The following is a 19,756-nucleotide window of genomic DNA, read 5'->3' as shown; positions in this document are numbered from 1 at the left end:
CATTGAACTCAAACTAACCTAAGTGCCACCTAGGTATTTGCCCCTGGCAGCGTGCACACACATATCTGTTCAAGCACTGACAGGATTGTAAGCTGAGGCCTCAGAAATGCAAAACCTGGCTCCTCAAAACACACATTTCTATATTTATCTCATCAAGTAGCCCAATCTCCCTGGCAGACTGAAGGGAGTCTCTTTCAAGAGGTAAGTTGTAGAAATACTCTTGCCAGGAAATGCAAGACCAAGGCAAAGCAGTAATGCCCGTGGCATATTTAGCCTGAGGATGAGGTAGTCTCAAAATACACTTGGCACTAGTGCACCAACAATTTCCCACCATCCACCTGCACACCCTGATTCAGGATAACCAGGAGACTGAGGTGACCCCAGCTACTAAATGACACTTGGCCTCATATAAAAGCAAACGAATGTCCTGGTCCCTTCACCAGCAGTCCATGCCAGTCTATGATTTACACAGGCTGATCTGGCACACATTTATGTTCTTGTAAGGGTTTTCTGTAGTTCTAGGGCAGTCACTTAACCTCCTCCCATCTATAAAAAGTGAATGAAGACATGAATGTAACATAAGCACTGTCAGTTCTGACAATTTAAAAATATATCTTTGGAATATAGAGTTTACTCTGCTTTTGCAGGCAGGAACTTTTTACAACAAGCCAAAAATGATCTAAAGAAAGGAAGACCTGGTGCAAAAATGCAATTGCCCAATGCAGGGATTTAATAAATAAACACCAGTAGGCAAGAACTATTGAAAGACTGGTTTAAGACACATGTATTCATAACCTTATTCATGCATAAGATTAACTGAAGTTACCAACATTCACATACAGCTTTAAAAGTTCAAAGCTCATTGCCAACCTCTATCAGAAAAGTTGAACAAGCTATCTAAGCAAAATTTTCTTTATCTATCTCCTTCTAGTGGCAGAACATAAAATCAGATACACAGAAACTTATTTTTGTTCTCTTCTAAAACCATTAAATAAAGCAGCCCACCCTAAGCAAATAACAAACCCATTATTACTAAATATCTGATAATTAACACCAAACATCTGTTTCACAGATATCACCACCCCACCCCCCAGGTCAAAATTCAAGCCTTTGCAATTTGCCTAATGAAAAGGTTCGTGTGCTCCAAGCATCTTTTTCTGTCTTTAGGACCAACCCAAGTGTATAGGCTGCTCTTGCCACAGCAGAGCATGATGTTCTAAATAAAGCTCCAAGAAAAGAATAATTAAACCCCTGAAGCTTAACAGAAAATGAGATGAAGCCTAATGCTGGGCTCCCAGGGAAAAGTTCTCCTAAAGTTCAAGTTCAGTGAGTTTTACTAGGAAAAGGACAATGCACTAGGTCACATAAATCTGGACACTAATAAACACTTGATGTGCTGATATGCTGACATTTATGTTTATTTTACAGGGGTTAAGTAGAGGTTGGAAGAACATCCACAGTTCCCTTGGGATCAGTTTTAATTTAACATTTTAATTAATGACTTGGACACGACGAGCAGGAAGAATTTTGTGGTACAAAGTCTGAAGCATATCGGAAGGGAAACGAGGGAGAATGGTATTACAAACACAGGTTTCAAACTGAGAAGCCTCATGGAGTGCAAGGTCCTGCACTTAAAAAGAGATAAATTAGCATGTTATCTCCGAAATCCTTGTCAAACGGAAATCAGGCAGGAGTGTGTTCGAATCTGACAAGACAACCAGAACGCACCGGGCAAAGGACATGAAAATAGCAAATACAACTTAGCCTTGCACAAAGCAAAACGTTTCCCTTCCTTTCACCCCAGGCGGCTCCGGCAAGACTTAATCCGCGGTGGTGCACATCAGGCTAGCACACGAGGAGGGAGCTGGGTGGCAGAGGTGCAGAGACAGGACACTGGGATGAACTGGGAAGCCAGGATTCTGTCGGGGAAGGATGATGCGCCTCGTTGAACCCGGCAAAGGAGGGAGGAGCAACTCTGACCTCCCCCTGGCTAAGCGCTGGTGTCTGGGAGGGATGATGCGCCTCGTTGAACCTGGCAAAGGAGGGAGGAGCAACTCTCACCTCCCCCTGGCTAAGCGCTGGGGAAACCTCCCGCAGGAGGTGTGGGAAACTCGGGCCCTGGCGGCTCGGGCAGGAGGGCAGCGGGGTAGGGCACAGCTCACAACGTGCGGGCAGGAACACGAAACCCGCTCGAAGCCTTTGAAGCCGATTCCCAACGGAGCCGCTACGCGCGCCGGGGAGCCTTCCTCTCTCTGAACTGCTTCTCCTCTCTTCCCCCAGTGCCGTTCCCTCCGGCTCCCACAACCCTGCCAGGGCTTACCCTCGACACGCACTGCGACCTTGTGCTGCTCTCTACCCGAGCTTCGCCTTTCTTCCCAAGACTCCGGCACCCACCCGGGGCTGCCTGGGCACTGCCCAAGTCCCACCGCTTAACGGTGCCGGAGGTCCGCGCCTCACACGCGCTCTCTGCTGGCAGCGGCCGTTGGCGCCGTTTCCTGACGCCGCGGGGAGCCCGCGGTCGCCTTCTAAGATGGCGGCGGCGGGCGCAGGTAGTCTGTGCTGAGGCGAGGGGGCGGGAAGTGGGGCGACATGGCGGCGGCAGCGCGGCCCACCGAGGGGGGCGAGAAGGAAGATGGAACAGAAGAAGACGACGTGGAGGTTGGTGGATGCTGGCACTGGGCCGTGCTACCGTGGAGTTCCCCTTTTTGTCAGCAGCGTGAGGGGAAGGGACGCGGCCTGGCCGAGCCGGTCCCCCTCGGGGTGTGTCTCGCCTGTAAACCCGGCCCGGCCCCCCTCTTCTCCCGCCAGTGCGGAGCGGGCCGGAAGAGGCTGCCAGCCGGGGGCAGCTGAGGGCCTTGTCTCTGCCTTCCTGTGGGCCGCCGAGGCCAAGAGCCTGCGCCGGGACCCCGGTGAAGGGAGGGATGGCGTTCCTCCTCTCCCCGTATCTCTGCAAGATCTCTTCCGAACTCCGCCGACCCCCGTAGGCCGGTGCCGTGCCGCCGCTGCCGGGAGGACGATGGGGGCCGGCCGGACGCGTGGGGAGAGCCGGGAGCGGCGGCCGGCCTGGCACCGCAGAATCTTTGAACTGTTTCGGTTGAAACTTGGCCCTGGTAGGGTAGATGACGGTCGGACTTGAGGATCTTAAGGACTTTTTCCAACCATTGTGATTCTTCGATTGCCCGTGGGCTGGCGGTGGGGTCGGGCAGAGAGCAAGCACTTCTCCCTGGGCCTGTGGGATTTCTCTGCCCTCACAGCCGCTGAGTTATAGAATGAGAGAGTGGGCTGGGTGGGAAGGGACCTTAAAGATCTTGCAGTTCCAACCCTGCTGTTAGAGGCAAGGACACCTACATCGGGTTCCTTAAAGCACTGTCCAAGCTGGCCTTGAACACTTCCAGGGATGGCACATCCATGTCTCTGGGCACCCCGTTCCAGTGTCTCACCACCCTCACAGTGAAGAGCTTCTTCCTTAACACCTACTCTAAATCTACCCTCTTTTCAGTTTAAAACCATTACCCCATGTCCTATCACCTCATGTCTGTAAAAAGTCCCTCTCCAGCTGTCCTATAGGCCTCTTTCAGGTGCTGGAAGGGTGCAAAAAGGTTTTCCCTAGAGACTTCTGCAGGCTCAACAACTCCAGCATTTTCATCCTGGCCTTGTAGAGGAGGTGCTCCTGCTCATCTTCAAGGCACTCCTCTGGACTTGCTCAAGCAATTCTATGTCTTATGCTGAGGGTACTATAGCTGAACATAATATACTCCATGTAGGATCTCAAGAGAGTGGAGTAGAGGGGGAGAATCACCTTGCTCAATCTGCTCGATGCAGCCAAGGATATGACTGGATTTGTGGGCTGCAAATGACTCCTGAAAGCTGTATTGGTTTGGCTATTCTGCTTTAGGTTTTCTGGCAAATGGTGTCAGAAAGCACTCTTGGTTTCAGTTGCTGCCTGCCATCTGAAAATGCAAACTATTATCCTTTTATTGTTACCTGTATTCATGGATGCCTAGTAGTTGAGGATTCATGAAAACTCTTATTGTCCTTGAACAAAAGATTTTCCAAGGTGGCTGTTCTGCTTTGGTTTTGTATTTTCTTCACTTCAAATTGTATGGAATTGCTATTATATTTTTTTTCCCTCAGTTCAGCTATATCAATTACATTGTGCACATTATACACTTGCCTTGTAGGAGCAACTGGTCATGGTGGAACTCTCAGGAATTATTGATTCAGACTTCTTAGAAAAATGTGAAAACAAATGCAAGATTTTGGTGAGTGATTACAGCACAATAGGAAAGGGGTAAGTTTGTATGCATGGAACAAGGGGATGAGGCTGTTTCTGAATTCCTTAAAGGCAATAACAATTTGAGCAAATAGTTATGTTCACTGTCTTGGTCATATTTGGCTGGATGTCACAGGCTTTCTCTGTTTCAGAAATGGCATATGGTCTTTGAATATAGTATTATGTAAATGGAAGGAGGGATTTTCTGAAGGATTGATAAACCAAGACCAATTATCCCCTTTGATTTCAAGCTCAAAGTTCTTTAAACTATGTATTTTACCCATTTACCCATGGAAAAAAAACCCCACACTTCTTCAAGCAACTTCAGGTGATTGGTAAACCCAAAATCTTTCTGAACTAGACTACATTTACAATGGGGTTTTGTTTATTTTTACAGATACTGCCTGGCAAGTTCAGGTGTTGTAAAGGATAACTGGGACTGGGCATTTGGTAAACAGTTCTGGATGTTGGATTTTTCATTGTAAGAATCTGGCTTAGCTGTCTTCTTCCTTTTTGAGCTGTTTAATCACATTCTTAGAATGGGACAAATAGTATTTGCCCTTCAAAACCTACATGGGCTCTGAAAACTGTATATATATATATATAGTACAAGTACTATTGATTTGCAAATACTTCCTGAAAGTAGATCCTTATTATAGACCGAAAAGATGGAAGAGACTGTCTCAGAGTGTGCCACTGATCAGAATATATGTGAAGTGGTAAAGTCAGTTTTGAAAATCTCAAAGATAGAAATATAATGACAGTTCATAAATCATCCATCACTGGATGGATGTGCTTTTATAAGCAGATTTGCTTTCTGGATCTGACCTAAATCACTTGAACTGTATTACCTAGATGGTTCATTGCAGGTGGATGAATGGCTATGCATTCTTCAGTTATGTGGATGGGATTCTTTTAAATGTTGTGCTTTGAGATTGTCTTCTAATGTTATTAGAAAAACTTCTAAGAATCTCTACTGTATCCTACTCCTATCCAAAACTACCTGCACTCACTCCACAGACTAAACATTCCTTGAGATTTTTCATAAGGGACAACTGCTGTTAAAACTCCTGTAAAAGATTCTGCTTTGCTTTAGTCTGTTTAGCAAGTTTTCTGTGATGCTGGTCACATAAGGGGAAGACAGTCTGCATTTTTGCATAGTCCAGAAAGGAATGCAAATTAGTCAAAGAAATAAAAGGTTTTAATACTGAACTCCTTAATGCTGTTACCTAGTATTGATGTGTTCATTTTTTAATTCATTTCCTGTTGTAAACAAACCCTCAACCAAGAAATGTTCTGTGTATTAACTTAATGCTGTTGGTGTTGTCAACTTATGCAGCAGCAGGAGAATCCCACAGCTTAAATCTTGCTGATCTCAGATATTTCTGTTTTTTTCTGTTTTTCTGTCTTCTTTAATCTTACATCAAGAAATTTGCCTGGGCTAACAGGGACCTGACACCTGTGCCATTTTGTCCCTCTTTTCATAGGGAATAGAGACAGAGAGGCCCATTTTACAAGTGGACAGATATGTATTTGCAGGAGAATATGAAGGTAGGAAAAGTAATATGGATACAATCTCTCCTTTTTCATGCTATCCAAAGAACTTCCTTAATGTCAGTTAATTGTACTGTGGATGGAGAACATGATCCTGAGAGGTGCTGAAGTTCCAAGTGCTGTTTGTGTAACACTGTATAGAGCAACAGTCTGAGTTCACTGCTAAATCAGCCATGCATCCATATTCCTTACTGGGAATTACACCTGGAAGCTGGCTTCAGGGTGCACCAGTTAGTATCTCTGCAGGGAAAAATGTGAGACACAAAATACCTTAAAGTAAGTGCTTGTTATCTGCTGTATAAGCAGGACTGACACATGCAATCCATACTTCTCCCATTTGCCTTATGGTGACAACATTGGTCTGGAAGAAAATTACCTGGAATCCTCCCATGTAGTGACATTCAGTGGCTGTGGTGCTCCTGTTGGCTCATGAGTGGTTACCCTTTTGCAAGGGACTGGAAGTCAGAGCAGTCTCAGGGCTGTGACAGTGAATAGAATAGAATTAACCAGGTTGGAAGAGACCTTTGAGATCGAGTCCAACCTATCACCCAACACCATCAATTAATCCATGGCATCAAGTGCCCCATCCAGTCTCTTCCTAAACACCTCCAGTGATGGTGACTGCACCCCCTCCCTGGGCAGCACATCCCAATGGCCAGTCTCTCTTTCTGTGAAGAACTTCTTCCTAACATCCAGCCTAAACTTCCCCTGGTGCAGCTTGAGACTGTGAGTGGGTGCAGTGTCTACAGCTGATAGAAATTAGTCTCCTAAGACTTTGTCACTTTGTTTTCCATAGATACCTTGGGAACCTGTGTGTTTTTTGAAGAGAACACAGAGCATGGTAATTGTGATTTGATGTCCTATTCCTTGTGGTAGCCTGGGGAGGTAAAAAATACTTCTGTTGTTTTCAGCTGATAGTGGCAATCACTATAATGATTGGGGTTTGGGTGTTGTTTCTTTTTGCCTCTTTTCATAGTAGATGCAGAAGGCAACCAAAAAGTACACCTGAAATACAAGTGCCACACAATGAAGAAGCTGAGCATGACACGGACACTTCTGACAGAAAAAAAGGAAGGAGAAGAGAATGTTGGTCAGTGCCTCTGCTCTTATGTATGGGGACCTGGAGGGATGATGTTCAGGAGTGTCAGCCTTGATCAAGTGTTTGATTCAAGAGCATGCAGGAAGTTAGTGGAACTTTAGGCAATAAATGTGTATATAAATACAAACCAAACCACACAAAAAACAAAGGCAGAGATTCCCTCTCAAAAGGGAATCTCCCTCTTCAGAAGTGGCTAATAGGAGACTCCTGAAGAGCAGCCAGCAGAGCAAAGGTGATGATGTTCCCTGATATGTTTTTGTCATCCAAAGGTCTTGGCACTAGATTTGAAATCAGAGGTTCTTTGTAGTAGTTCTTCATTGATTTTTTTTTTTTTTTAAATATAATATATGTGTATTTTTTAACTTCAATTAATTTTCCTGATGACTCTTGAGTCTGTGTAGTGGTTGGAAATCTATGTTCTCCTCAGTCAGTAGTTTCATGTTGTATTCACTACAGCAGAATTGTTTTTATTGACTTCAGGGTTAACTGTAAATTAATTCCACTTACAAAATTCTTCTACTGTCTCTGATGCCATTCCCTATCATATTGCCAGCTTTGGGTGAAAAAACATTCTCTTTATTGCATTTGTAAAATACTTTCTCAGCATTTTGAATTATATTTAAGATATTTTAAGAGTCTAAGGATGGTGTCTTGACACCAAAATACAACAGGAACTGCTACATTAGACCGGACCGAAGGTGGTTTAGTCCTGTGTTGGTATTTCTGACTATGGACAGTAGTAATTGGGTATGTGGAAAGGAAGAGGAGGATGACATCTAGATATGCAATCCTTTCTTTTGGTTATCAGCAGTGACAGCAGTTCATTACTATCCTGCCAGGAGTTTTCATGTGGATTGCTGTGTCCATAAAGGCTCTGCCATCTTCACTTGCTCTTGACTTCTGCTAGTTGGAAGACATCTTTCTGTCCTGAGTGATTTGTTTACATGTTTTGATAGCACTGAACTTAAACTGAGAAAAAGCTGCTGTTAACTCCTGTTGTCACTGAGATGTGTTTTCCTTCTTTGCATCAGGTGGAGTGGAGTGGTTACAGATCAAGGACAGAAATTTTTCCCACAGCCGGCTCAATACGATTTGCAGCTTTTTGCGTGAAAAGGAAGATTCTGAGGAGTCAGCTCAGGCCCAAGACAAAATGGCTGAAGAGTCAGAAGGAGAGGTGAGTGGTGGAGGAAATTCTGACATGAATTGTGACCTGGAGAAGCAGCATAGCTTGGAAATTGATGCCTCTGTTCCTCTGCCTGACAGCCCTGCTTCTGGGGCAGAGGATTCTCCTTCTGCAAGTGTCGCCTTAGACAGTGCCCCTCCATGATATCAGCTCTGACCTTCTGAGGATGCTTTTCATGGAGTTAATGGGCCAGATTTTATAGGACATGATTTCCAATTGATCTGAGGAGTTAATAGTTAAAATAATGGACATTATGTTCTTGTGCATTGCTTTTATGTTTGGCTTATAGTAGGGAGGGCTTAAGTGTTTCCTAAAAGTGCTGATTGGAAATGTTTGTGTCTCTACCTCAAAACTCAAGGAGAGGAGATGGTTACATAATTAAAAAAAACACCCTACCTTATTAAAAATGCTGATGTACATTCTGGAACATTTTGTAAACAGAAGTGGGGGGGAAAATGTATAAAATAAAGTCCTGAATTTTTAAAGCACAGCTTCTCCTGTGTCACATTCAGCTGTACACTATGCCTGTTCTTGCACTGGAAGAAGTTATGGAAGGAAAAAAAATTCAAGTAACTGTATAACTTGCCTTTTTGCCTCTTCTTTCCTTCCTTCTTTTCCCTTCCTTGGTAACTCCTTGGCTCTGATCTTCTCCCCTGGCATTTTCCTGGGTTCTTATATTTAAGATCCTGCCCCCAAGCTTCAGTGGTTCCCAAACTGATCCATGTGGCCCCTAGCTAGTATGTAGGTTGATACTGTTACATCATTTATCTCATCACAGAGTGTTTCATATAAAAGTTGAGTGGGAGTTGCATTCATGAGTGTGTTTTTAAAGCAGAGCATTTTTTACACCTTTCTTCTGACCTTTCTCTGCCTCCCTCAAAATGGGTTTAATTGCAACAATGCTGGGAACACCTACTTAGTTCCAGCATAATTATGTTAATACTTTGATGAGTCGTGATTAGAGATGTTCACCACCAGCGTTGTTCACAGCACAGGATCAGTAAAGATAAGGCATCAAACTCCCAACAACTTCAAACTGTCAATTCCACTGTTCACTTTTTTTCTGGGTAGAGGCAGCTTGAATGCTGGGGGAAGGAGGTGGTGAGGAAGAGGAGATATATTCTCGGTGATTTCAGCCTGTGTTGGGTCTGTGCTTTGGGTTTCAGGGAGACCACGGAGTCTTCCCCCTAGATTTAACTTAAAAGCGGCTTTCGAATTTGATTTCCTTGGTGCAGAGAGCCAGAGTGCTGCCACCTCAGGGATTTTAGGCGGAAGTGTCCCGGGAATTTGGTTTCCATTGTGTATAGGGTCCGTTCCCCACTCCGGAATAGCTACATCGGTCTTGCCAAATAAGCAAACCGTAAGGGAAGTTTGGGGTTAAACTTTACTGTGTTTCCCAACGCAGAGCTCAAAGGAGGGTAAGCGAAAGGTCAGACAGATCGATAAGCAACCGCTGCAGTCACGTACAGCTGTGTACCCCCCGTCCTCACTTGGGTGTTCATCCATTCGCGCCCGCGGCTTAGCGGCGACCCTCGTTCGAGCAGGGGAGAGCCGCAGGCAGCTCTCACGGCGCAGGAGCACGGCCAGAACGGGAAGAATGAGGTTTAGACGGCAGAGGAGCGGGCAGCGCCGGGCTGGGAGACCGAAACAAGCACCCTCGGCAGCGGAGGAACCACAGCAGATGCCCTCCCGGCGCACACTCCGTGCTGCGCCCGGTTCCGGGCCGCCCGGCGCGGTGCATGTGCCGGACCGGATGTGACACGGACCGGATGTAGCTGCCGGGGGGCGGTGCGCACGTGAAGCGGCCGGGTAGCGATGGAGGCGCTGGACCGGGTGGTGTGAGTGTGGCAGGGTAGCGGGGAGGCCAGTCGTTCGTTCCCCGCCTGCGAGAGTTGCAAGCCCGGAAGTGGGGGGCTGGCAGCGGGTGGGGTGTGCTGGGTGGGATGTGCTGCGCGGGCCCTGGGCTCTGGGAAGTGCCCTGCGGGGAGCCGGGCGACACCGCTCTGGTCTGGAGAGACCTGCAGAGAGGAGAGGCCCACGGAGAACGTCCGGGAAGGGGGAGAACCGAGCGCTGCTGCTGTTCTATTGGTAGCAAGAAGCTGACTGTAAAGCCTGAGAAAGAGAGGCAATTAATCACATTCACCGGAGATGGTGTTTAGCATTCATTGTAATTCTGCGGGTTGGGATTAGTTTCAGGATCTGAGCTGTGTTACTTGAACACAGCTTGTTTCCTTTTTATTTATTTTTTTTTACCGTTTTCTGCAGTCCTAGGTGCTGTTAACAATGCTAATTTTTTTAAAACTGCTAATTCCTTGTTGCAGAAAGCCTAAAACTAAGAGAGCAAAAAGGTTTCTTGAGAAGAGAGAACCCAAACTTAAAGAAAATACCAAAAATGCTATGCTGATAAAAGGAGGAAATGCAAACTCTACAGTAACTGAAGTGCTAAAAGATATTGTAAGTTCTTGGATGTATGTGTACAGCCTTTAATGGTGCAACCTTTTGTGCTACACTAAGGGTATCTCCCATTCTCTTTTTCTCACATTTTGCATGTTGTCTGTTGCAAAAACATACTCTCTGTACCCCAAATTTCAGCTTGGCTGGTTTCTAAAGGTGTCATTACCTACCCCTTGATGGAAATTATTTTCTTCCTATTTCCTCCTTGCCAGAAGTCTTTAGCTTATTCTCTTCATTATTATTTTGTCTATGGAAAATAATCTCCCTCAACTTGCTGCCCACACTCTTAGTGCTCCCCAAGATGCCATTGGCTGCCTTGGCCACAAGGGCACATTAGTGGCTGGCAGTTAATTTGGTATCCATGGAGGATAATGTATTCATGAAGGGCTCCCCGGTCCTCCACAGAGCTGCTTTCCAGCAGGTCAACCCCTCATCTGTACTGGTACATAGAGTTATTCCTCCCCAGGTACAGGACCCTACACTTGGCCCTGTTGAATTTCATTAGGTTTCCCTCTGCCCAACTCTGCAGCCTGTCCTGGTCTCACTGACTGGCAGCACAGTCTGAGGGTGTGTCAGTCACTCTTCCCACTTTGGTATCATCAGCAAACATTCAGCTGTTTGTCAGTTATTTTATTATTTATTAGTTTCTAGAAGGAAATCCTTCTGCAAGTAGTTGGGAACCAAGATTGCTGCCAACTCAAAGGGTATTACTGTGAGCAGGCCTTTTGAGCTGCCTTCCTCTAGGCTGAGTTGCAGTTACTCTGTTTCATGGTGCAGGGTGTTGGCAAAAGCAGTGCTGTGTGCTTTGAGGTGTTAGAGATAACATGTGTTTAACTTTGTCTTTTGCAGTATGCTGTGAAGAAGCCTTTTGCTATACTGTATAAAAAGTAAGTGGTCTCACTTTGACATCCTTAAGTCTTCTGGCAGGAACAACTTCTGGAAAAGTCAAAGCATGAGTGGAGATGCTGGACAGTGGAAAGGGTTGCAGAAGGTGGCTGTGGTTCATGATGAATTTCAGCAGACTGGAAGCAAGCTACACATGATCAGTGTTGGTGCTGGGCCTGGTTCTGTGCCCAATGTTCAGGAGCAGGTTTCAGCAAACTTGGAAGAGTTTGCTTCTCTGATCCGAGCAAACAGCTAGTGAGGTTCTCTGCCAGGTGGGCAGGCTGGAGTTCTTGTATCTGAATTGTTACAAATTGGAGTTACAGAGTATGATGCTAGATACATCTTGCTCACAGTGGGAACCCAGTCTCTGTCTGTAGTGCAGAGACATTAATGGCCAGAGCTACATTTGATGTTGGGATGAACAGGGAAAGGCGGGTGTTTAGGAGGTGTCAGTAGTGGCTGTCTGGAATTCTGGCCCCAGGAGACAAGAAGCAACAGGGGCACTAAGGAACTCCTGACAGTATTAATATGGCTTATAGTTTGATCTCAAACAAGACCTCTGCTGATGAAGTTTCCAGTGGAATGCAGAACTTCAGTGGTATCAGAGGACTAAATAAAAGTGCATATAATCATTTTGGTTGAAAGAGACTTTTTTAAGATCAAGTCCAACCCTTAACACTACCAAATCTTATCTGAGGCTTATCTGGGCCTCTCTTTGACTTTCTTGTTTTAAGTAATCTTTCTTTCTTCTCTTTCCTCAGGAAAAATATTACCAGGCCTTTTGAGGATCAAACATCATTGGTAAGTATAAACCACATCTTCTCTTCTGAAATTTTACAGCCTTAAAATTGCTAAGAACTTTATTGGAGAGTAATTTGCAGTGTACAAAAAGGGTTTGGAGATGGACATCCTCAGAATTTCTGTCAGTGTTGGCTCTGGGCATAATATCATAATAGGTTCTCTATCTATTCCACGTGGAGAAAAGATCTTCTCTGTGGTAGTCACCACTGGCTTGGCTTGAAGTAGCCTCTGAGTCTTAAATGGACATGAAATTGCTCTGTAGCAGGACTCTTGTGCCCAAGTGTGACAGACATTTGCAGATGTTCCGAGGCTTGATGTTGCCTGTCTTGATCTTTAAGACTGCAGTGGGAAATAAAACCAGCAAGTAATTGTTGTTTGAATCCAGCTGTCAGGTTTAGCTTCTGTGGACCTGGACATGCTCAAAACTCTTCTCCTGAATGTATCTCCTAAGCTGGCATGCCTGTGACTTGTACTTCATCAAATACTTGAAGCACTGCAAACTGGAACTCATGAGTTTTGTTCTTTTCCTCAACTGTAGGAATTTTTTTCCAAGAAATCAGATTGCTCCTTGTTTCTGTTTGGCTCTCATAACAAGAAGCGACCTAACAACCTGGTGATAGGTACTGTGCCTCGGTGGGGTTTTGTTTGGGTGCAAGCTCTCGTTTTCATCACATGCTGAAAGAGCTGGATTTTCTGGTTTTTGACTGTCACAGGTCGCATGTTTGACTATCATGTCCTGGACATGATTGAGCTGGGCATCGAGAAGTTCGTGTCCCTCAAGGATGTCAAGGTATGGAGTGGCTCACTCAGTCTCTCACTGACATCTGCTGGTAGCTTTCTTTGGTGCATTGTGTTTGTTTCTGTGCATTGAAGCAGGGACAGGAGTTGGTTCCTGCTCTGCTTTTCAGTCTGTTCTGGTTCTTCTGAGCAAACTTGCAACTTCCTTTACAAATTCTTTCATCAGGCTTGATTCATTCCTCATATTTCTTTTTTAACTAAAGAGTTATATTTACAAAATTATTTTCTTCAGGTCCTCCTTGTGGTAGGTTCCTAAATGAACTGGCACAGGCTTTGGAAACTGAATCCCTTCTTCTCAAATGATAACTAAAGAGATGATTCTGAAACTTGCTTTAGAATAGAATAGAATTAACCAGGTTGGAAATGACCTTTGTGATCAAGTCCAACCTATCATCCAACACCATCTAATCAATTAAACCATGGCACCAAGCACCCCATCCAGTCTCTTCCTAAACACCTCCAGTGATGGTGACTCCACCACCTCCCTGGGCAGCACATTCCAATGGCCAGTCTCTCTTTCTATGAGGAACTTCTTCCTAACATTCAGCCTAAACCTCCCCTGGTGCAGCTTGAGACTGTGTCCTCTTGTTCTGGTGCTGGTTGCTTGGGAGAAGAGACCAACCCCCCACCTGGCTACAACCTCCCTTCAGGTAGTTGTAGACAGCAATAAGGTCTCTCCTGAGCCACCTCTTCTCCAGGCTAGGCAACCTCAGCTCCCTCAGCCTCTCCTCACAGGGCTGTGCTCCAAACCCCTCCCCAGCTTTGTTGCCCTTCTCTGGACACCTTCCAGCATCTCAACATCTTTCCTAAACTGAGGAGCCCAGAACTGGACACAGGACTCAAGGTGTGGCCTAACCAGTGCTGTCAGTAGCTCATAATACCAGTTTTCAGGGAACTTAATTATTTAAATGTGGAGAAAACTCACCCTTTATGGCCATGTCAGGCTGGTTTTGGAAAGACTAAAATGCATTTCTCATGTGTGTACTTCTGCATCAAGCTGTTCATAACACTGCAAAAACCAAGGGATTGTTATGGTGCTTACTCTCATTGAAGTATAAACTGGCAGGGCAGCCTAGAGGGATGGTGAAGAAATGATGGTTTGCAAAGGGAGAAGATTCCTTTGATGTGAGACTGGAGTGTGTATCTTCACACTCCAGTCCCTTCCAAGCCAAACAAAACCACTCTGTAACTCTGAACATTTCTCAGAGGTCACAAGAACTTCCTATTCACAGTTGAATGGCTTAACCACCTCTTGAGTCCAGAACACGTTCCCTGACATGATCTGGGTTTTTGTTGTGTTTTAATTCTGCAGAACAGTAAATGCCCTGAAGGGACAAAACCGATGCTGATATTTGCTGGTGACACGTTTGATGTCAATGAAGAATACAGAAGACTGAAGAGCCTTCTGATTGGTCAGTATCTGGCTTATTTGAGCTGCAGAACTGCATAAATCTGTGGTAGTGCTGATCTGTTGGGAAGTGCTGGTTTGTCAAGAGAGGTTTGCTTCTGTTCAGCACTGAAGAAAGCAAGAACAGGTGTTTGTAAGTTCATGTCACATGGAATTAAAGTTAGTTAACTACTCATCTACCCATCATAAAGGTAGGCTGAGGGAGCTGTGGTTGCTCAGCCTGGGGAAGAGAAGACTCCAGGGTAACCTTAAAGGGATCCTACAGGAAGGCTGCAGAGGGACTTTCCATAAGAGTGCCTAGCAAACAGGACAAGGCAATGGTTTGAAGCTGAGGGAGAGTGGGCTAGGCCTACTCCAAAGGAGAAGAACTGATTCTTTCTCTTCCTGCAGAAGATAGTGCTTTTAAGCTGCCACTAAGATAGATCAAAAAATGCCTTTATGACATCAACAGCAAATACTTTGTTACTGTAGCAGTCTTGATGGGATCCCAGAGGGAACATGAGGTCACTAGCAGGGTCTTGTTGCCAAAGCAATGTGATGCCAGTGGTGCTGTGGGACAGCCACGCTCCCGGTGGCTTTTGTGCTGTCGGAAGGGTGTATGTGTGTTTGCAATATCATTTTACAGCAGTTTCTTTGTAAAATGAAAAGCAAGGGGGAATTATTGTCTTCATGGTAACCAAACCCTCTAGCCTGCTGAGACTGTGAAGTGGAAGAAATTATTTAGGAGAAAAAAAAGACATTTTTCTTTAGAGACCTGGGAAGCAAAGACCTCCTCCTGTTCCTTCTCCTTGGGGTTTTGTTGCCTGCGGATGTGGTAGTGCAGGAATTCAGTGATGCTGTAAGTCCTTGGAATGCAGTTTATAGCATTCTAGCAGCTGTTATGCTCATATTTATCAAATTTCTCATTTCTTCCAACACTGCCTGCTTGCTAGCTCAGTTACTGCACACTCATCTCACCCTAGAAGCAGCTGAGCACTGTGTCACTTGCTTAGACATATTCTGATTTGTTGGTTTCCAGAAGAGCTCTGCAATTTTAGATTGACCATCAGCTTGTTCTTCATGCAGACTTCCTCACACAGACTGCTCTTGAATGTCTGAAAAGATTTGTAGGTTCCTTCTGGCCAAGAAAGGGGATGGCTGGGAAGTACCTGGCATGGAGTTCGACCTCTGCTAATGCTAACCGTAGCTATGTAGGCTACAGCGTTACCAGCTTTTGGATAGGAGGTAATACAAGAAGTGTAGACACTCATGTTCCAAATGAATTCAGGAGTTTAATCTGGAAATAGAAAGCTCTCTTCAGGAAAAAGTAAATTAGAAGTTCTGAAAAAGATGTTGAGGACAAGGGGGAGAAAGAACTAGGAATGGAAAGAAAGGAGAAAGCAAAGCTGTAGTCCAACCAAAGCAAGACTTGTAAATTAAGAGTGGATTGAAATCCTTCAGCTCTCTGGCTGTGCTGAAGTGTAAGGTTTCTGTAGCTGCTCAGCATTGCCAGGAAACAGCAATTCCTGACCACCTGCATTTGTTGGACGAGATCCCCCTGTGGGTAAAAAGCTGTATGATGCCACAGGAAAACGGGAAAGGGAGGTGTTGCCAATAAAACCACTGCAAATGTAGACTTGTGTACCCACAGAGCTAGTCAAAGGGAGCATACATGCCAGAAGTGAACAAACTATTTTATTTCCAACTTAAACTACAAGCTCATCCCCCAAAAGGAGGAGAGGGAGAGAGAGCGCATTTCATTGACCAAGGAAATTTCCTGGCTAGACTCCAGCTGATACCTGCCAGAAAGGCTTTGTTTTGGATGTCATTCAAGTGCTAATACTCTTGAAAACGGTAGTGAAGGAAAAGACAACAAGCTGAGGGGTCTGAGAATGGGGCAGAAGGGAAAAGATTGATGTGTTTTGCATCTGTTAGCAGTTCTGTGCTTCAGCATTGCCTTGTCATGTTTTACTAGCACACCTTGTTCCTTTAGTCAAGGTCACATTCTTTCTCCACCCTCTGCATATGTTGGGCATGCTTGTTGCAGGCTCTTTAACTGCATGGTGTGCTTTTCACAGCCTGAGAGAAGAACCTTGCTAGAGGTGGCTCGTTTTGTATGTAATCTGTACAGTTTCTCTCCTGTGTTGTGGCAGGGCTGCAGTTTTCAGCAGCAGTTATTTCTTGACATTAACCATACAGATTTGGCTTTTCTAGAGCCATCCCATGCATAGCCTTGCCTGGTTAGATGCCTTCCAACACCTACAGGAATCCTACAGGAAGGCTGCAGAGGGACTTTTCATAAGGGTGTCTAGCAGTAGGACCAAAGGAATGGTTTGAAGCTGAGGGAGAGTAGGTTTTGTCGTGGATCTCAGGAAGTTCTTCAGTGCGAGGGTGCTGAGACCCTGGAATAGGCTGCCCAGGGAGGTTGTGGATGCCTCCTCCCTAGGAGTTTTCAAGGCCAAGCTGGATGAGGCAGCTGAGTCTAGTTGAGAGGCATCCCTGCCCATGATAGGGAGATTGGAGCAGATGAGCTCTGAGGTCTCTTCCAACCTAAGCCATTCTATAGGCAAGGAGTTCACATAAGTGACGTGGGTCAGTTACCAATTAAAATGATTCATTATAATCATCTGTTGGTTTGATTTTTCAGCCAAGAGACATGGCTTGTGTTCTCTTTAAATCTCCTTGCAGATTTCTTCAGAGGCCCCAGCGTGCCCAGCATTCGCCTGGCTGGCTTAGAGTGTGTTCTGCACTTCACAGCTGTGGATGGGAAGATTTACATGAGAAGCTATAAGTGAGTGTGTGTTTTATCTATGGCTTTTGGCTGCAGTTGTCAGTTTCTCCCCAAATTTAGCCTGTAGCTGTGTGACTGAACTGGCCTGAGCAATAGTTTGTGGCATGTGAAACGTGTGGTGTGTAGAGGTGTTCAGCATAACACAGAGTGGCTTGGACAGCAGAAGGAAAACATGGAAGCCCTAAACGTGCTCCTTGCTTCCTTGCTGAGCTCCCCCTTCTAGTAAGGAGAATCACCCTCTCCTATGGTTGGGTTAATAAGGTAGTGTGAGTTGACTTGGAGAATTCAGGGTGTTCTTGGATTCACAGTATCACAGAATACATCTGGTTGGAAGAGACCTCAAAGCTCATCCAGTCCAACCCTTGACCCATCATTGAAGGGTCAACACTAAACCATGTCCCTAAGAGCCAGGTCCACACACTGCTTGAACACCTCCAGAGACAGTGACTCTACCGCTGCCCTGGGCAGACCATTCCAATGTTGGAGAACCCTCTCTGTGAAGAATTGTTTCCTGATATCCAGCCTGAACCTCCCCTGGGACAGCTTGAAAGCATTTCCTTAAGTCCTGTCTCCTGCCACCAAGGAGAGGCTGCCACCCTCCTCGCTCCAATCTCTCTTCAAGTAGTTGTAGAGAGCGATGAGGTCTTCCCTCAATCTCCTCTTCTCTAGACTGAACAACCCCAGCTCCCTCAGACACTCAGATGTGCTCCAGGCCCTTCTCAAGCCTCATTGCCCTTCTCAACAGGATCCAGCACCTCAGTGTCCCTCTTGAAGTGAGATTCTGTAGGCTGATCAGACTGGGGCTGTTTTCTAAGCTTCTGCTCAGTCAGGTGTTTTGTCAGAGCTGGTAGGCTGCAGCCAGCAGTGCACAAGGCAAAACAAGTCAGGACAAGACATTTTTAATTGCTGCATTAATGGTCACCTTCACAGCTCATAGTCTTGCTTTGAGCATTTACAGCTGGTGTTCCATATGGTTTTGATTTTTCTTATGGCAAAATCCCTTTTACCCCTCTCTTCAGAGCAAACAAACTTTGGTGGTTAGTGCTCAGGTTATTCTGCTGTAAACAGCAGTAGATATTTTTCATGTCTATTAGTACCCAGGCACTGTTTTGAACCTGAGGAGTGATGTGGCTTTCAGGGTGCTGGGACTGAGTTTTAACAGTAAAAAAAAATGAGTTGCATTCGCCAGGTTATATTTTGGGTGTGCTCAGATTGTGGTGGGACAGATTGAATGTTGTCACTGGCAGAGATCTTGCTCAACAACAGAATTAGCAGCAGCAATATTTTTAACAGTCTGGTGAATGACAAGATTGAGCCTGCCTGGAAAAAAAGTCTTAATCACAGGGGACAATGTTGATTTTTGGTTGCTTTTCCCTTCTAGGGTGCTTCTGAAGAAATCTGGCTGTAAAATACCAAGAATTGAACTGGAAGAGATGGGACCTTCACTAGATCTGGTTATGAGGAGGACACATTTGGCTTCAGATGACCTTTATAAACTGTCTTTAAAACAACCAAAAGCCCTGAAGGTATGTGTATTACTCCCACATCTATCTGTGAAGAAGAGCAAAAGCTAAAAATAGAAATTATTATATATATATAACCAAAGTTTGCTTTTATATAGTCCTACTGAGATTTCTGGGGCCACAGCACTTCTGTGGTGATGAGCTGGCATCCAAGGTCTCCTCTGGGAAGCTTATAGAACACACAGAACAAATTTTAAGTCTCTCAGCTCCAATGCATGCACTTGCCTCTTGCCAGAGCTCCTGGCACTCTCTGCTCACAAGTAGCTGATGTTGTGCTTCCCTTACAGCCTAAGAAGAAAAAGAATATCTCCCATGATGTGTTTGGAACAACTTACGGTCGAATCCACATGCAGAAGCAGGACCTGAGCAAGCTGCAGACACGGAAGATGAAAGGGTTAAAAAAGAGGCCAGCAGAGAAGTCGACTGAAGATGGTGGGAGCAGGCCCAAGAAGCCCAAATCAGCTTGATAGCCTGGGACAGCTTCAAAAACTTTGTACCTTCTAACTGAGCGTCTATCTTGGGATATAACCATTGGACACAAGCTAAAAGCAGCTCTGTCTGTTTACTTTGATGAGAGGATCTTCTCCCTGGTTTGCCATTTTCCAAGGAGCAGAGGGAGGGGTGTTGAGCTTTAAGGGGAGACTTGATTTTTTAAAAATAAAAGCTGTGGTCTAACTTGCTTAGTTTTCCAGAGCTGGGTGTTTATTCTCCTGCTCTCAGCAAACACAGGCTGGTCATGCAGCTGCCTCGTTCCATGAACAGTTTTGTGGCTGTTATTTTGGGAGCCCTTGATCAATCAGTTCCTCTGCTCAGCACAGGACCAGGGTAGTGTAGATGCCTAACACAGGCAGCACAGCTTTGTTCATTTATTGCTTCTGTCTCTCAGGTTTTGCACAGCTGCAGTGCTCTACAAGCCATCTTCTGAAGTGTGAACTCCCAAGCTGTCTCTGATGCCAGGCTGTGTGTTTAACTCTTGCTCCAAGCCCTACTTCTCACTTGCAGAATCAG

The 19,756-nt window shown here is 45.3% G+C and overlaps 2 protein-coding genes across 5 annotated transcripts; both read left to right on the top strand.

Annotated features, from left to right (window-relative positions):
- The first annotated feature begins 2,529 nt into the window (after positions 1 to 2,529).
- On the top strand, positions 2,530 to 9,500 carry GTF3C6 (general transcription factor IIIC subunit 6). 4 transcript variants are annotated; one of them, XM_054174013.1, is made up of 7 exons: positions 2,530 to 2,658; positions 4,182 to 4,262; positions 5,761 to 5,824; positions 6,624 to 6,668; positions 6,804 to 6,917; positions 7,958 to 8,100; positions 8,793 to 9,500. In XM_054174013.1, the coding sequence occupies exons 1-7, from the start codon at positions 2,590 to 2,592 to the stop codon at positions 8,841 to 8,843; spliced, it is 567 nt and encodes a 188-aa protein (XP_054029988.1). In that variant the 5' UTR covers positions 2,530 to 2,589; the 3' UTR covers positions 8,844 to 9,500. The 4 variants fall into 4 exon arrangements, with proteins under 4 accessions (XP_054029988.1, XP_054029987.1, XP_054029986.1 ...); XM_054174012.1 differs by lacking the exon at positions 8,793 to 9,500 and adding an exon at positions 8,190 to 8,552; XM_054174011.1 differs by lacking the exon at positions 8,793 to 9,500 and having other exon boundaries at positions 6,807 to 6,917; positions 7,958 to 8,552.
- A 369-nt stretch (positions 9,501 to 9,869) lies between these two features.
- On the top strand, positions 9,870 to 19,530 carry RPF2 (ribosome production factor 2 homolog). Its single transcript, XM_009896440.2, has 10 exons — positions 9,870 to 9,947; positions 10,431 to 10,563; positions 11,413 to 11,450; positions 12,210 to 12,249; positions 12,788 to 12,869; positions 12,963 to 13,039; positions 14,360 to 14,459; positions 17,123 to 17,225; positions 18,607 to 18,751; positions 19,036 to 19,530. Exons 1-10 carry the CDS (start codon positions 9,925 to 9,927, stop codon positions 19,213 to 19,215), a joined length of 921 nt encoding a protein of 306 aa, XP_009894742.1. The 5' UTR covers positions 9,870 to 9,924; the 3' UTR covers positions 19,216 to 19,530.
- The last annotated feature ends 226 nt before the right edge of the window (positions 19,531 to 19,756 follow it).

This window comes from Dryobates pubescens, chromosome 28 (assembly GCF_014839835.1).
Source record: "Dryobates pubescens isolate bDryPub1 chromosome 28, bDryPub1.pri, whole genome shotgun sequence".
Classification (NCBI taxonomy): Eukaryota; Metazoa; Chordata; class Aves; order Piciformes; family Picidae; genus Dryobates; species Dryobates pubescens.
Note: the sequence above shows the minus strand (reverse complement) of the source record. Positions and strands in the feature narration are given on the sequence as shown.

Excerpts from the sequence above, each read along its gene's own strand:
- GTF3C6 (XM_054174010.1), top strand. The coding sequence starts at position 2,590 with ATGGCGGCGGCAGCGCGGCCCACCGAGGGGGGCGAGAAGGAAGATGGA. Across the intron at positions 4,263-5,760 it reads AAAACAAATGCAAGATTTTG|GGAATAGAGACAGAGAGGCC; the intron begins GTGAGTGATTAC and ends CTCTTTTCATAG. Across the intron at positions 6,669-6,803 it reads TGAAGAGAACACAGAGCATG|TAGATGCAGAAGGCAACCAA; the intron begins GTAATTGTGATT and ends CTCTTTTCATAG.
- RPF2 (XM_009896440.2), top strand. The coding sequence starts at position 9,925 with ATGGAGGCGCTGGACCGGGTGGT. Across the intron at positions 12,250-12,787 it reads TTGAGGATCAAACATCATTG|GAATTTTTTTCCAAGAAATC; the intron begins GTAAGTATAAAC and ends CCTCAACTGTAG. Across the intron at positions 18,752-19,035 it reads AACAACCAAAAGCCCTGAAG|CCTAAGAAGAAAAAGAATAT; the intron begins GTATGTGTATTA and ends CTTCCCTTACAG.